At 41.5% G+C, this 13,776-nt stretch overlaps 1 protein-coding gene across 1 annotated transcript in view; it reads right to left on the reverse strand.

The window, feature by feature from the left end:
• The window catches only part of PKHD1 (polycystic kidney and hepatic disease 1 (autosomal recessive)), a gene marked incomplete at its 3' end in the record, with an annotated part of 176,819 nt that overhangs the window by 151,301 nt on the left and 11,742 nt on the right, over positions 1–13,776 (reverse strand). The window contains exons 10-21 of the mRNA XM_010018724.1: positions 13,704–13,774; positions 11,726–11,827; positions 11,345–11,440; positions 10,596–10,731; positions 9,622–9,736; positions 8,487–8,762; positions 7,704–7,793; positions 6,317–6,410; positions 4,391–4,533; positions 3,258–3,388; positions 2,070–2,242; positions 1,571–1,709 (exon numbers count right to left, since the gene is read on the reverse strand). Coding sequence (XP_010017026.1) covers positions 1,571–1,709; positions 2,070–2,242; positions 3,258–3,388; positions 4,391–4,533; positions 6,317–6,410; positions 7,704–7,793; positions 8,487–8,762; positions 9,622–9,736; positions 10,596–10,731; positions 11,345–11,440; positions 11,726–11,827; positions 13,704–13,774 — 1,566 coding nt within the window. The remainder of the gene's footprint in view (positions 1–1,570; positions 1,710–2,069; positions 2,243–3,257; positions 3,389–4,390; positions 4,534–6,316; positions 6,411–7,703; positions 7,794–8,486; positions 8,763–9,621; positions 9,737–10,595; positions 10,732–11,344; positions 11,441–11,725; positions 11,828–13,703; positions 13,775–13,776) is intronic.

Raw genomic sequence — 13,776 nt, forward strand, 5'->3', positions numbered from 1 at the left:
GGTACGTACTGGTATTTTAAAAGGACCAGCCCAATACAGCTTGCACTGCAGCTATAACTGTAAAACAAAAAGCTTTCCTGCTTCATCCTGTAGTCTCCTATAGTCGATCAAAATCTTATCTCACCTGAATTACAGAGATATTTCGTATTACAGTTCACCCAAAGCCCAATTTCTAAACTTAAAAAGAGTTCTTTCTTGCCACTGAAATTCTCCTTTTTTAAGGGAAAAAGACTCTCTACGGTTTAATGATGCCACCATGTGGTTAAATCTCTGTACATCGGCTGAAGAGTTAGCTCAGCCATAGCTTCTACAGTGCAAATTTTGAGAATACAGGGCTAAAAGGACCACTGAGCTTTCTTGAATTATGTGCAACTGGTACAGCAGATTTTAACTGATACTTCTGTCCTGACCAGAGCAAGTTGTATTAGAATAAAGCATGATGTGCTAAAAGAAAGTGTCAAGTTTGTTCTGAAGATACCCAAAGACAGTGATCAGCCCACACGTTTTTAAAACATGAACTGATTTCTTCTTTTCAGTGTTGCTGGCTTCAGAATCACACACTGGTTTCTCATACATTTTCCTCTGTGAGATGGAGCGATTTCTTCATGTCTTAGCAATCCCTTAAAGGAGAATCTAGCTGTCTTTAGAGCACTCAAAACTAATGACATGTTGCTTTGCATTTGCTTGAAAGAGGAGAGACCACAAGGTGAGAAACCAAATTAAGTTACAGCAGGCTGAGGTTCACCTTCTGAAAGGAGGTTTCCTATGTATGCCTGGGCAAGTCACTGAGTGAAATAACAGCCAAACGAAGAGCTGACTGTTGAAGAGGCTGCATTGTACAAGCTGCTTCCTTGCCTGGTAATATTCCCATCAGGACCTCATTGACTCAACTGGATACATTCTGACTTTTGCAGGATTTATTCTCTATCAGTGTAGCCCTTTAATGCTGCACACTCAGATCCAGGTAGCCTATGGCTCTGCTGCCTCTTTCACTGGGACTTCCAGAATAGGAAACAACTCAGCAAACAGGGACACATAAGGTGGACTTCCATTGCTTAACATGGTAACTGATGTCATTAAAGGTGGCTGGGAGCATCTCTGGCTGATCTTCATCCACGGTTCCAGAAAAGCTTAGATCTTCTAGTCCTACATCACATCTTGGTGGCCCACACATATCTTACACGCCAGTTTAGATAAAACTTTAAGCACCTCTGGTTCAGCAACTGAATCCCATTCATACAATGGGACTTCAATACCAGAATCAGGTAGCTTCACTAAGTTCAAGATTTTATACAGTGAGCAAAGCTCAAGGCATTCATGTGCTGAGGGTGAAATTCAGTATTGTAATTCAGAACTGTAGCCCATCTACTGAGTACAGACATCTGTGCAGTAAACAGTCTGAACATAGCTTACTGGCAATGCCTACAGGAGAAGACTCAAGGAAACCACATGGAAAGCCAAGCTGCAAGTCTTATCCTTCACTGCCTCATGTGTCCTCTTTTAGATGACAACCAGCTCCAGACAGGGAAGAACTGTAAGGGTATTGAGATGATCTGCTCACTATCCCTACCTCGGAGAGAGAAGGGGCAGACTTGAACCACAGCCAGACACCATCCAGGACACATTGTAAGCGGGAGAAGACCCCATCACAGATACTGCTTCTACTATCCTCCCATCTGGTTGAGGTGGTTTGGGATGTCTCTGAGAAACTGAAAGAAAAAGGGCACACATATTTGTCAGCGCAAGGAGAACAGTTGCACTATGTCTGGGTTATTTTCATAGCTGAAAACATATCTGCTTTGGGGTTTTTGGCTTTTTTCTGTCTGGGCAAAACCATCCCAGAGTTACATCTGTAGAAACACATTTTAAATAAATCAAGAATATCAATATTTTGCAATTCCTTTTGATTCTTTTCATAAAAAACAAAAGTTCAAGAAGACAAAGTTATTTTTGTGCTTGTTGAGAAAGACCTTTCCCCTTTGAAAAAGTTTCAAACAGCTCTATAGTTAAAGATTTTAATAGAGTATCCTGGAAAGTCAGTGACAGAAAACAAAACCACATTCCTTTACCAGTCACAGCTCTGTCTGCAATGATGACTTCATCAAGGTAAAATGACGCAGAGGTTTCCTTTTGCAGCAAGTCTATCTGATGCACAAACACAGGGGAATTGGCACGGAGGTTCTGGAGAAGCGTGGAGAGATTCACACACCCCTTCCAGAGGTCAGTGCAAGTAAATGTCCAACTGGAAGACAGCAAGATTGTGTAAGCCCACTTTTGTTGTGAAGTATTGGCAATAACCAACTTTTGAGGCTCTTTGTGAAGTTCCAGGTAACATCAGGTACTACTGTTATGACTACTATTATTTACTCATACATAACACACTTGTTTGATGGCTTGTGATCACTCTCTACATGTCTTTGTTAAGTTCCCCGTAGTGAGAAACAAAGCTTTAGATCTCTGCTTAGGTGTCCTCCTTTGCATTACGAGACTGGGATATGGGAATAACAACCACTGCTTTATTTTTGGCAAAACACTATGACAGCATCAGTGACCTCCATGGAGGTTAATCCAGAGTTCAGGCCCCTTTGGAATACCAGATGATTGCTCAAGGCTCCCAGCTTTCTCCACCATGTAGTAATTTAATCCCTACTCCTTCTTCCCCTTCCAGGCATGCACACATGCCCGTCACACAATCTTACAGATAGCCAAGCTGCCACCTTCAATTCCTGAAGTTCTTCACATGCTCCTGAGTTTTAAAGTCTGCCTGCCCCAAGCTTCACATCTAACACCAAATGTTTTCTACTCATGTAAGTCTAAGTGAATAAAGAAAAATCAAAGACTACACCAATTGTTGAAACTTTATGTACCAATGATCTCATGAGATTCGGGGGAGGAGGTGGGGGGGGAGGAAATCAATTCATCTCTGTGTCACTACAGAAAATCCACTGATCATTGCCAAAGAAACCGGGAAATTAATGTCCTCAGAAACCTTCTGATGTGCTTATCAGAGACAGAACAATCTCCATCTGTGTATTATTAAGGTGGGACAATGCATATAACAAGAAACATGCAAATTTACTCAGCAAATCCTCAAAACAAATGAAAGCATATTCCAGGAATACCTTTGCAGGGACAAAGCATGTCTGCTTACCCCAGCTGACAGTTTGTTCCTATACAAATAAGAACTTCTCTCAGTTTTCATTGTACACCTTTATACTATGGGGGAAGTGTAATCTTTGGAAACTGTGTCTGGGTACCTTGTAGAGTCAGTTTCATTGAAATCCCATAGGCAGATGAGTTTCCTCTTCACTGAGCATGAAGAGACATTGGTGTAGGACACCAGGATATGAAGGATATTGCTCATATGGCCTTTATGTGCAAAACACACCTGCAAAAATTAGGGGGGGGGAGGAAATCACAAATCAAACCACAGGTAATTTATGTGTAATGTACATAGAAGGTGTCATATTCTGTTTCAATCCCAGTTTAACACTAGCAGGGAAACATGTTGTTCAAGGTCAGCAATAAAGTCCACCTCATCAGGCCAGATTGCCTTGAATAGCACCTATAGAAGGCAGCCGATGGCATCTAGGTGACCTGTGTGCCACTACGTCATGTGAAACTGACCCTTTTGGCTTCAGTGAGGTTTTGGGGCAAAATGTAGATGCGAAGTATCAATGGAGATTTCAGATATCTGCAAGTGAGGAAAGGAGACTGGAGGAGTTGGTTTGATTTGCAGGGTACAAGGTGTGGGATGCATGTCAAGTGGGGAAATAGGACTGGAAGAGGCCTGTGAAGAGGAATTGGAAGGAGTCTGGAAGCACTGCAGGAGGCTTTGGGGATGAGTCTTTCCCTCCTGTCTCCTTCCTTTCAAGCCCCAACTATCTGCCTTTCCCCAGGTGACAAAGAAAGGGTGACAGCTGAAATCAAGATCTTATGCCTATTAAAAGTACATGTAAACAAGAAGCAGAAAAGTAAGTGAGAGTGGACCTCCAGATAACAAGTTGTGTGTTTTTTTCCGTTTGTCAAGATGTGATCATAGAATCATAGAATGGTTGGGGTTGGAAAGGATATTAAAGATCATCTAGATCACCTCTGCATCTTCCATCTTTTCCCAACACCATCCCACCTTTTCCTTTCCCTCAGCAAGGGTTTCACCCCCAGGAACAGATAGCAGCCGGATGTGTTAAACAATATCTACATCTCAGGGATATCAAACTATCCACCTAGTCAATAAAACACACACTGCTCTGTCCACAGGCATACTCCAAATACATGATAGTTGGTTGGTTTGGAGGAAGTCTAAGCAGACCAGATTATCTTATATTGCTGACTGGGCTCTAAGTAGTCAGTCTGCAGTACAATCTAGTCATCAAGAGCAGCCACTTACATGTGTGTATTCAGTAAGATCGTATCTTGGTAGAGTTAATGGACAAGTTTTCACCAGCTGCCTTGGTCTGTGAACACTGAACCTTCCACAGAAAGGCTCTGTTCCGCTGTCAGTGTGTCCTGTGGTAACTGTATCCTTCATATCTGAAAGGGAGATTAAAACAAGAGGGGAAGAGATGCTTGAAAACGATTCAGAAGAAGCCACTACAGTCAAGAGATTAATGAAAATGCAGGACTTGAGTACACAGAATTTGTCAGTCCTGCTCTTAAGTACAGTCCTGCCCAGATGTGTGGTGAACATCTGTAGGGCAATTGTTCCCCAGTTTAAAGGTGCTGAAAGACAGGAGGAGGGGCCATTAGACTACTGTTCTGACCATAAATCTCATGGCAAATAATACTGTCTTTAGGCATATAGAATATGCTTGACCAAATCCATACATCCTTTCCAGAAAACACCCAGGCAAAGCTGGAAATTCATGTAAAACATGTAAAGCAACAGGGAATCCACCTTCCCCTTTGGAATGTTTGTTCCATTGGTCCATCAAAAAAGTGCTGCTGAAAAACCGCTGGGATTTCTTTTCTTCCTAACACATAAAAAGCTTTCTTCTGTCACTGCATACTGACACTTCACCTTTTCTCCCAATAAGAGAAATAAAGCCTGCAAAATGAAGTTAATAGATTTTAAAGAAAAGAGATTACGAACGTAGTAGTTTAGCTGTGTTCTAGGAGAGATTATGTAAATACAGGGAAGGGAGAGACATTGAAAGTAATTAAATTAAAAACATATTACACTCAGGAAATTAATTGAGCTGAAAATACTTCATATTTGGAAAGAATTGTTATACATAATCATCCTGGTTTTACTATCATTGGCTTTCAGCTTGTTTTTCTCTTTTTTGTTGGCAGAATTGTAGATCTGGGATCACAATAAGAAGGTCCAGTTGCTACTTTCATTTTTCTGCATAAAGCTTCCTTCCCTCCTCAATTAAGGTTAATTAATTCTTTTTCTTCAGTATAGAAATGTAGATATTACTGACTGGGACCTGTTCTCTCCATACCAAATACAAGAATGTGATATGAGGTCTCTAGACAATCATTTACTTTTTGGTATAGGATAAGTATACTATTACTGCTGTCAGATATAGAATCATAGAATGATTTGGGTTGCAAGGGACCTTTAAAGGCCTTCTAATTCCAACCTCCCTATAATGGGCAGGGACATCTTCAATTGGGCCAGGTTGCTGAGAGCCCCATCCAACATGACTTTGAATGTTTCCAGCGACAGGGCATCTACCACCTCTCCGGGCAACCTGTGCAAGTGTTACTGGAGTTAATTTCTACTAGAATAGCTTTCTGAGGTGAGCAATACCTTCAATGTCAGAAAACAATTCTTGCTAATTTAATTATGTTGGGTTTTTTACAAAAACAATTGATGACCAGTCAAGTATACCACAGGTATTTGCACTTTTTCCACTTTTAGTCACCAAGAAACACTGAAAACAAAGGAGTCAGAATCAGCAGTTTCCACAGCCTGAGCTATAGCTATGGGCTACACCAGATTTGCTTCCCCAAGAGACATACTGAAACATGCAAAATTTCACATGCCCCAGAACTTGCATCTTTTGTCTCTGCCTAGCATTTCGTATAACCAAAAATATCACCTGCTTTGATAAGTGTGTTGCAATATATGTCATACAATGTATTACAGATAGATTCTCTATTATATTAACGATGTTAATTTTAATATTAGTTCCATAAACTCTCTGATCAGAATACACACAAATGATGAATAGCTGAGAATCATATGTATGTATTTAAACCTATTAAAAATGTAAATTTACTGTCATTAAAAGTTTAAAGCATGTTTAATTCACAAAAGGAAATAAATTCTCACAGTAAATAATGATTATTTGCCACAGATCAGTACCTCCTTTCTCAAAGCCATCACGGAAAAGGATTTTAGCAGAAGTTGGCTCAGTTTCACATCTTATTGAAAGAAGTTCCTCTATTGTTGTTTGCACCTTTAAAAAAAATAAGAAAGTGAAAAGCAGCAATAGTACAAGAGTGTCTGGATCATTTCAGCAGACAGCTACATCATACATGTTAGCACTACATTTTTCATCAGCTAGGGAGCTCTGAACAAGCATGTAGCCAGCTGATACAGAAGAAAATTCAGCTCAGAGTATAACTTCCATGTCTGATACACTTCAGGGGTGTGAGACATCCTTTAAGTGTCCAGCACCTTCCTGGTGCAGATGTCTTACATGAGCACCTGCATGCATCTACATCTACACGTCCCTCCAGGCCCTGCCAACTCTGTTGACTAGATGTCTAATGATTATCGTGGAGCTATGTCCAGCAGGGCCAGGGCTGTGATCATCCTCCTGTACTCAGCATTGGTGATGCTGCACTTCAAATCCTGTGTTCAGTTCCAGGCCCCTTGCTACAAGAGAAACATTGAGGTGCTGGAGCAGGTCCAGAGAAAGGCAACGAAGCTGGTGAAGGGTCTGGAGCACAAGTCTTATGAGGAACGGCTGAAGGACCTGGGGTTGTTTCGTCTGGAGAAGAGAAGGCTCAGGGGAGACCTTATCATGCTCTACAACTACCTGACAGGAGGTTGTAATGAGGTGGGGGTTGGTCTCTTCTCCCAAGAAACATAGTGATAGGACAAGAGGAAATGGCCTCAAGCTGTGCCAGGGGAGGTTTAGATTGGGTATTAGGAAAACTTTCTTCACTGAGAGGGTGCTCAAGCATTGGAACAGGCTGCCCAGGGAAGCAATGGAATCACTGTCCCTGGAAGCATTAAAAAAATGTGTAGATGAGGCCCTCAGTGACATGGGTTAGTGGTGGGCTTGGCAGTGCTGGGGGAATGGGTTGACTTGGTGGTCATAAAAGTCTTTTTCAACCTAGTTGATTCTATGATTCTGTGATTCCATGTTTACCCAGGGTGGTTTTAATAATAACCAACTACTGCACCAAGACACTGTAGGATTTGGAAAAAAAACAGACTGGAGCTTCTGTTTGAAGCAAGAGCCGTACAGTACGCATCTGATCTTAGAGAAGTCCAACAGTCTGGTACCTGAAGACACAATTCACTGCTGACATAAAAAGCCAAGATCAGATGCTGCAAAATGCTTAGGATATACACACGAGTCAAGTCCCCAGAAAATCCCACTGCAAGACACTCCCAGTAACAAAAATTGCCCCAACATCTTATAAAATTTATCTCAGGTTCTGGGCCAAGCACTTAACTGTAATCAAGCACCAGAGCTCCATCAATGACACCCCAGCAGTCTGTGTTTAATGATGCCTACCTGGCAAGCTGTAGCATTTGTGGGGATCATTCTGTGCAGTGTGTTATTCCAGGAGATGCTGAAATACCCTGTACCAGACACGGTCAGCATCTGGCAAGCAAAGAAGGAAACAAATAAATGAAAACAAATGCAAACTGCATGAGACGCAGAGTTCAAACCTGCTGTCTTCTACTGAGGAGGCTGTATGGCCAGCAGTTTGACTTTTTAAGCCTCTATACATTAAGACTCTTTTCAGCTCTTAAACTACTCTTGTCCTCCATGGTCTCTTCTGAGACAGGCCTTGGACTCCTGTTCTTATATTAACATGAGCACAAAGGATACATGACCTGTGCAGACACATCGACAGCCACAAATGGTTCCTAAAGCTTTGACCTGAAACTTTAGAGTTTAACCACCAGGAAAAACTTCCATTCTTCATTGTTGAGCTTTTCATCAAGCTGAGTTTCAATCATGATTGCAATATAGGTTGACCAGATAACACAAACCAAGTGTCACTAATGAGGGAAAACAAAACTTATCCCAAACTTGCATTAATTAGCAATAGTTAACAAAATGAGGTGTTAATGAGCGAGACAAAACATGAGGCAATTCAGCGTTATTTACACTTTAACACATCAACAGATTATAATCAACCATAGGGTTTGCATATGCCTTCAGCTTGATGCTATTCTCATCAACTATCTCAGCAGTTTAAAAACAAGTCTAGCACCAATTAGGACTTGCTGCAATCCATGCCTGAATCAGGGCTAGTCCAGCTCTCAGGGTCAAGCACACAGCACTGACCTGCACTTCTGGAAGATGCAAGGCACGAGCACGAATTTCATGTCTCTCGATGTAGTAATTGTTCACCACGTGGGGATTCAGCCAAGTGTTATGTATTTGTACGCCAACTCTCATCCCATTGCTGGGTGCCTTTCCATGATGCAGCGCTTCCAGGTAATACCTTGTTTGAGCAGTTAGCTCGAATTTCTTGGATTTTGGCTGCCAGTGCTCACTCCAGTTCTTCACCCAGTTCTCAGACCACTCTGAGTTGCCAGCAGGGAGAGAAGCTATTTTCACCTGTGTCCAGAACAACCAAATCAGTCTGTTAGAGACATTTCTCCATCCCTAAAATTTGGAATTTGACCAACGGAATTTGAACAATTCCATAGCTCAAAAAAAAAAAACAGTCTTGTGCTTATAGCTGATAGCAGTGGCTTGGTGGTTGACACATTTTTTCCTATACTATGGGAATAAGTTGTCATCAAAAGTTCAATACCATAAAGGAGATTATTCTTATGGCTGACCATAGCCCTAGTAACAGTTCTCTATGCAACTTTTAATGGATTACTTCAGTTATACATCACATGTCTTCCAAATACAAAAGGAAGAACTATGTCTACAGCCATCTCAGATGTAGCATGAACCATTAGTAAGAGCAGTAATGCTACTCTTTTTTAATAGATAACTCCTCTATATTTCTTCTATCCCTTTTCAGTTACTAGGCTCAAGAACAGCCCACAGAAATAGATCACCTTCATTTATAGCATCCTCTCAGCTTTACAAGGAGAAGGACCAATGTTTTCAGAGGACAAAATTTCAACAAGCAAAAAGGAAGGGAAACTGAGGAAGTCAGACAGCAAGCTTCCTGGTCCCCTTGCACAGATTGTTAGCAATGGTGGTGTCCTGAACTGAGAAAAAGGTCTTCCAGAAAAGATATTCAAAAGCTCTGGCTGCAAGAGTGAGTTTTTAGTGAGCTGAGAGGCTGATAGGGTCAATATAGAACACCAAATATAATCATACAGATTTCACACTGCAACAGACTCGTAATAAGGGACAAAAAGCAAATTCACACTGGGAAAACTCCCACTTATTATGATTTTAATTACAACTATTTCCTAGCCTGATCTCAATTTTTTTTCTCTGCCAAGAGTAATACCTTATGTTCTGGATCTTGGGACAAACTGAAGTAGAGGGTTGCCTGACCATCTGCCTGAATCCAGAAGGTATAATTGTTGGTCTCAGGAGCCACAAAAAATCCACGAAGCCTAGAGCTAAGTTAAAGCAGAATATACAAAATATTATAATATTCAAAAGAGTTACTGTAAAGAAAATCCAGCCTCAAAACCCACTTCCACACATACACAAAATACCAAATAAAGACTGCGAGACCAACTTATAACAAAACAAACTCAGAGACTGTAAAACTGAAGGAAGCCTAAAATGACCCATTTTCACACTAAATGTTGTTTATGCTTTAAAGATGTTCTAAAAAAGGGAAAAAACCCTAACAGCTCCATGATTATGTATGGTTGTCTTGGTCACTTTTTAGTGCAATTCTTCTCAAGCAAAGTCTTAACCCTGAAGAGTCAGGAAATGGCTCAAAATCATGCACAAGTTCAACTGAGAAAAACACAGAAAAAGATAGAAAAATGAAAACATTCATGCATATTGCACAGATGCTCAAGGTTATAGCCGAAGAGTCAATGGGCACCAACATGGTTCACATATTTATGCAGCTTTGGGAAAATCAGCTTATTTCCATTAATTCCACCTGTGCTGCAGCTGAGGATCCAGCCCTCCGCATCTGTCTGGAGCTCCAGCCCAAGACAGCCTCTAACTGGAGCTCCTTTTACCTCTGCAGCAATTTCTTTGTGGTATTTGAGCATATTTAGGCCAGGTAGAGCAGAAATACAGAGTGAAAGCAGAAATACAGAGTGAAAGCAAAAGGAGAACAAATAAAGCACTTCTCTGCATATTTTGAGTTTCAAAAGGGCCTTGGAGCAGAAGGTTTGCTTTGATTTACAGGAGCTATACAGTAATGTTCTGCTATAGAGAGCTGTCAGGTGTTATCACCTTAACACTGCTAAAGGTAACTTCCATGGTTTCATCTCTTTTAAGATCACCAAATACCTGAAGGACTTCTTTGCCCCAGTCAGAAATCCTACTGGGGAACTGGCATTATGTACAAACTGCCATCTGTACCCAGGACCTGCTTCTGTCAGATTGGAGGCATCATCCCAGACTTCAAAGAGAAGCCCTCTGTTTCCTAGAAAGTTAAAACAAAAGCATTCTCAGGAGCAGCCAACAAAAATCCCAGAGCACATTCTAGAACCAGCTGTGTAAGAAGGCAGCCCAGAACAGAAAATTTCAATAATAAATTGGCTCTGTTTGATGGTCTTTTTTGTAGTCAAAGGCAAAGCACATCCTGCTTTAGGGAATTTGCCCTACCTTGAAATCTTTCACCCAAAAGAACAAGAATCTGCAGAGAGAAGAGCATCCAATCAAACCCACGTCTGCTTTTGCAGAAAAAGGCACTGAGATGACCCAGTCTCAAAATGCCTCATTTCATCCACAATAATTTCCTACTGCAATGCTCCATTCAGTGTCCCCAGAAGCTTCTACAGTAGCTCTACTTCAGCTATCCTTCCTTTTAAATATCACCCATACTTTTTACTCCTCATTTTCCACAGCCCTGCACACTAGGCTGATCTCCCTCCCACCCTCCTCCCTATCCAACTGAGGAGAAACTGGTTTCATGTTGAAGCAGACAGTGTTTTGGAAAGTCCTGGTTTGTGACTGCACTCATCACCAGATGATTTCTGTCCTCCACTTCCATTGGTATTTGTTTGTTGGGACCTTGACTTATTTGAATACTGTACCTGGCTGGGGGGCATCAAGTCTCTTGCCCTTGCCGACAGGCTCGGTGATGCATCTGATTTGCTTGGGAGAGACATGCTTGACTTTACAGGGGACACCTGGCAACAAGAAAGGAGATAAATGTGCTGTGTGAGACTTGGAACCCATCTGAGCTGCAGCACGAACCCATCTCATTGCCAAAAGGAGTCAAGACTTCACTAAAAGCCTGGGCTTGTACTTCAAGCAAGAAATTGGTTCATTCCCACAGTCAGAATAACTGGACTTTCTGGATGAGGAGTCCTATAACTCCTGCACTATTACCCATGATCATCAGTTGAGTTTCATGGTCAGGGCCACGACTACTGTATTGGAAAATAAACCATCTCACACATTTCTCCTCTTACCTGCAGCAGTGACCTGCACTGGCTCCTCAAAGAAATCCCCTGTGACAATGAGAGCAGTCCCTCCTCCAAGACTCCCACCAGCTGGGAACACAGAGGCTATCTCTATAGAGGAAGGAAAAGGGGAATCTGAAAACAAGCACTGAAAAGGTTAACCCCAGCCCTATTTCTGTAAAAGCCAGCAGTACACTCGCACTGTTTCCAGCGAAAGCAGGCTCCTGCGAATGGAATAGGTATCTCACTGCTCCTTCACTGCGTTTTTGGCAGCGTCTGGGATTACACTAGGAATGAACAACATCGACAACTTGGCCACATGGCAGGAGAAACACTGCAATGCTTGGACTGTTACTTAGCAGTGGCTGCATCTATCATGCTTAGTTTGCAAACTCGTATATTCTGTGCTATAGAGGAGCTCTGCAAAAAAACCCTGGAAGACTATTTTAATCCTTTTGACCTTCTCTGAATTGCTTCCCAATTTAGCCTATAGGTTCATATGTTACCACACTTTCCAATCACCCCTTGGGCTTCAGGGACATAAGGAGGGAGCTGAACATCTGACATCTGAGTGTCCTCACCAAGACCATGAGAATCTTTCAGGATTTATCCATTATAGTCATGCCCTTCCACACTAAGAAACCTTTTTTCTCTTTGATAGCATTTACTCATTTTGCATTCTAATGTTCTAGTATAGCCAACCAATCATACTTCTATAGTTCTGAAGCAGAGACTAATGCAAAAGATGAGGGACCTTAGTCTATATCTGCCTTTTTTCATTTGTTGTTAATTTATCTGGTATTTAAACTTAACTTTTATAACATTTATCACTGGCCAGTACAGTACAGTCAATTGGGTAGATCTGACAGATCTGGTTTCTGATAGTGCTCTGCCAACAGCCAGCTTCACGCAGAGTTATTTCATTTTACCGTGCCTCAATTGGCAAATAAGGACATAAAATTACCCTCCTCTATAAAGTGCTTTACATTATAGGCAAAATAAGCTACATGCTATAAACAATATGGAAAACAGACATGCATTGGCTACTTTTTTAAAAACAAAAACAAACTTTCATTACCTTTTGAACAAAGCTTTACAGATATAGACCATAAGGGACTAATGCATTCATCACATTAATATCAGCCAGACTTGATGGGATCTTGCTTAGGACCAAGTGATCTTTCACTTTTGTGCAAACTCTGACAAAGGTCAAAGACTGTCCTGTGCTCTGCAGTCCATGATCCCCTACTTCTGCTTCAGCTGCTAGGCATAAGCCTTGCTGAATCTTGGACACTACTTGCATGACCATAATTTTGACTGGGTGCTCAGGATTTCATTGTCTGCTGTCTATAATATAGATGGAAATCCCATGTGGAGGTTACTATTGTTAACGTACCATAATTATATTTTTTAACTAATGGGTGCAGTAACTTGCCATTCACTATTTATCTGGAACTCAGTCATTGGAGTGGCTGAACAGCATCTCATCCTTGTAGCTGATGTAGGATCTATGTCACCCTAAGGTCTGCATTTCTAAAATCTCAACCTTACCAAATACACCGTGATTTAAAGGGAGAAGTTTCTCTAGATGCAACATCTCAAGTCTACAACTGATCTGACATGAAAAAGTAAAATAATAAAGCAACATTATCCCAACCCCTGCCATACTGCTGTTCTCTGACTGTCTCAGGTTAGGCTATCCAAAACAGGGTTCAAACATGTCCCTGTCTGAAAGGAATGCTAACTCACTGGAGATGCAGGGTACATCCCATGGCAGCACACCCAACCTTAGCACAGAAATCTGATCTTGAAGTTTTTGATCTTTAGCATTTTATGTAGTCAAGACCATACCATGGGAGTGTCACACCCAAAATGAGGACATAACAGTATTACTTCATTGGGAAAAGCAACAGTGAGAGGTCTTTTCTCAGACCATTCTGGGACTGCCAAAGGACAGCACAGCCAGTGAGGTGGATCAGTGCAATACCTGAATGTGTTTGATACAAGAAAAGCTCCTGTTTGGCACTGATGAGCCAAGCACCTTTGTGTACTGCTGACCT

This window comes from Nestor notabilis, unplaced genomic scaffold (assembly GCF_000696875.1).
Source record: "Nestor notabilis isolate BGI_N333 unplaced genomic scaffold, ASM69687v1 scaffold17747, whole genome shotgun sequence".
Taxonomy (NCBI): domain Eukaryota; kingdom Metazoa; phylum Chordata; class Aves; order Psittaciformes; family Psittacidae; genus Nestor; species Nestor notabilis.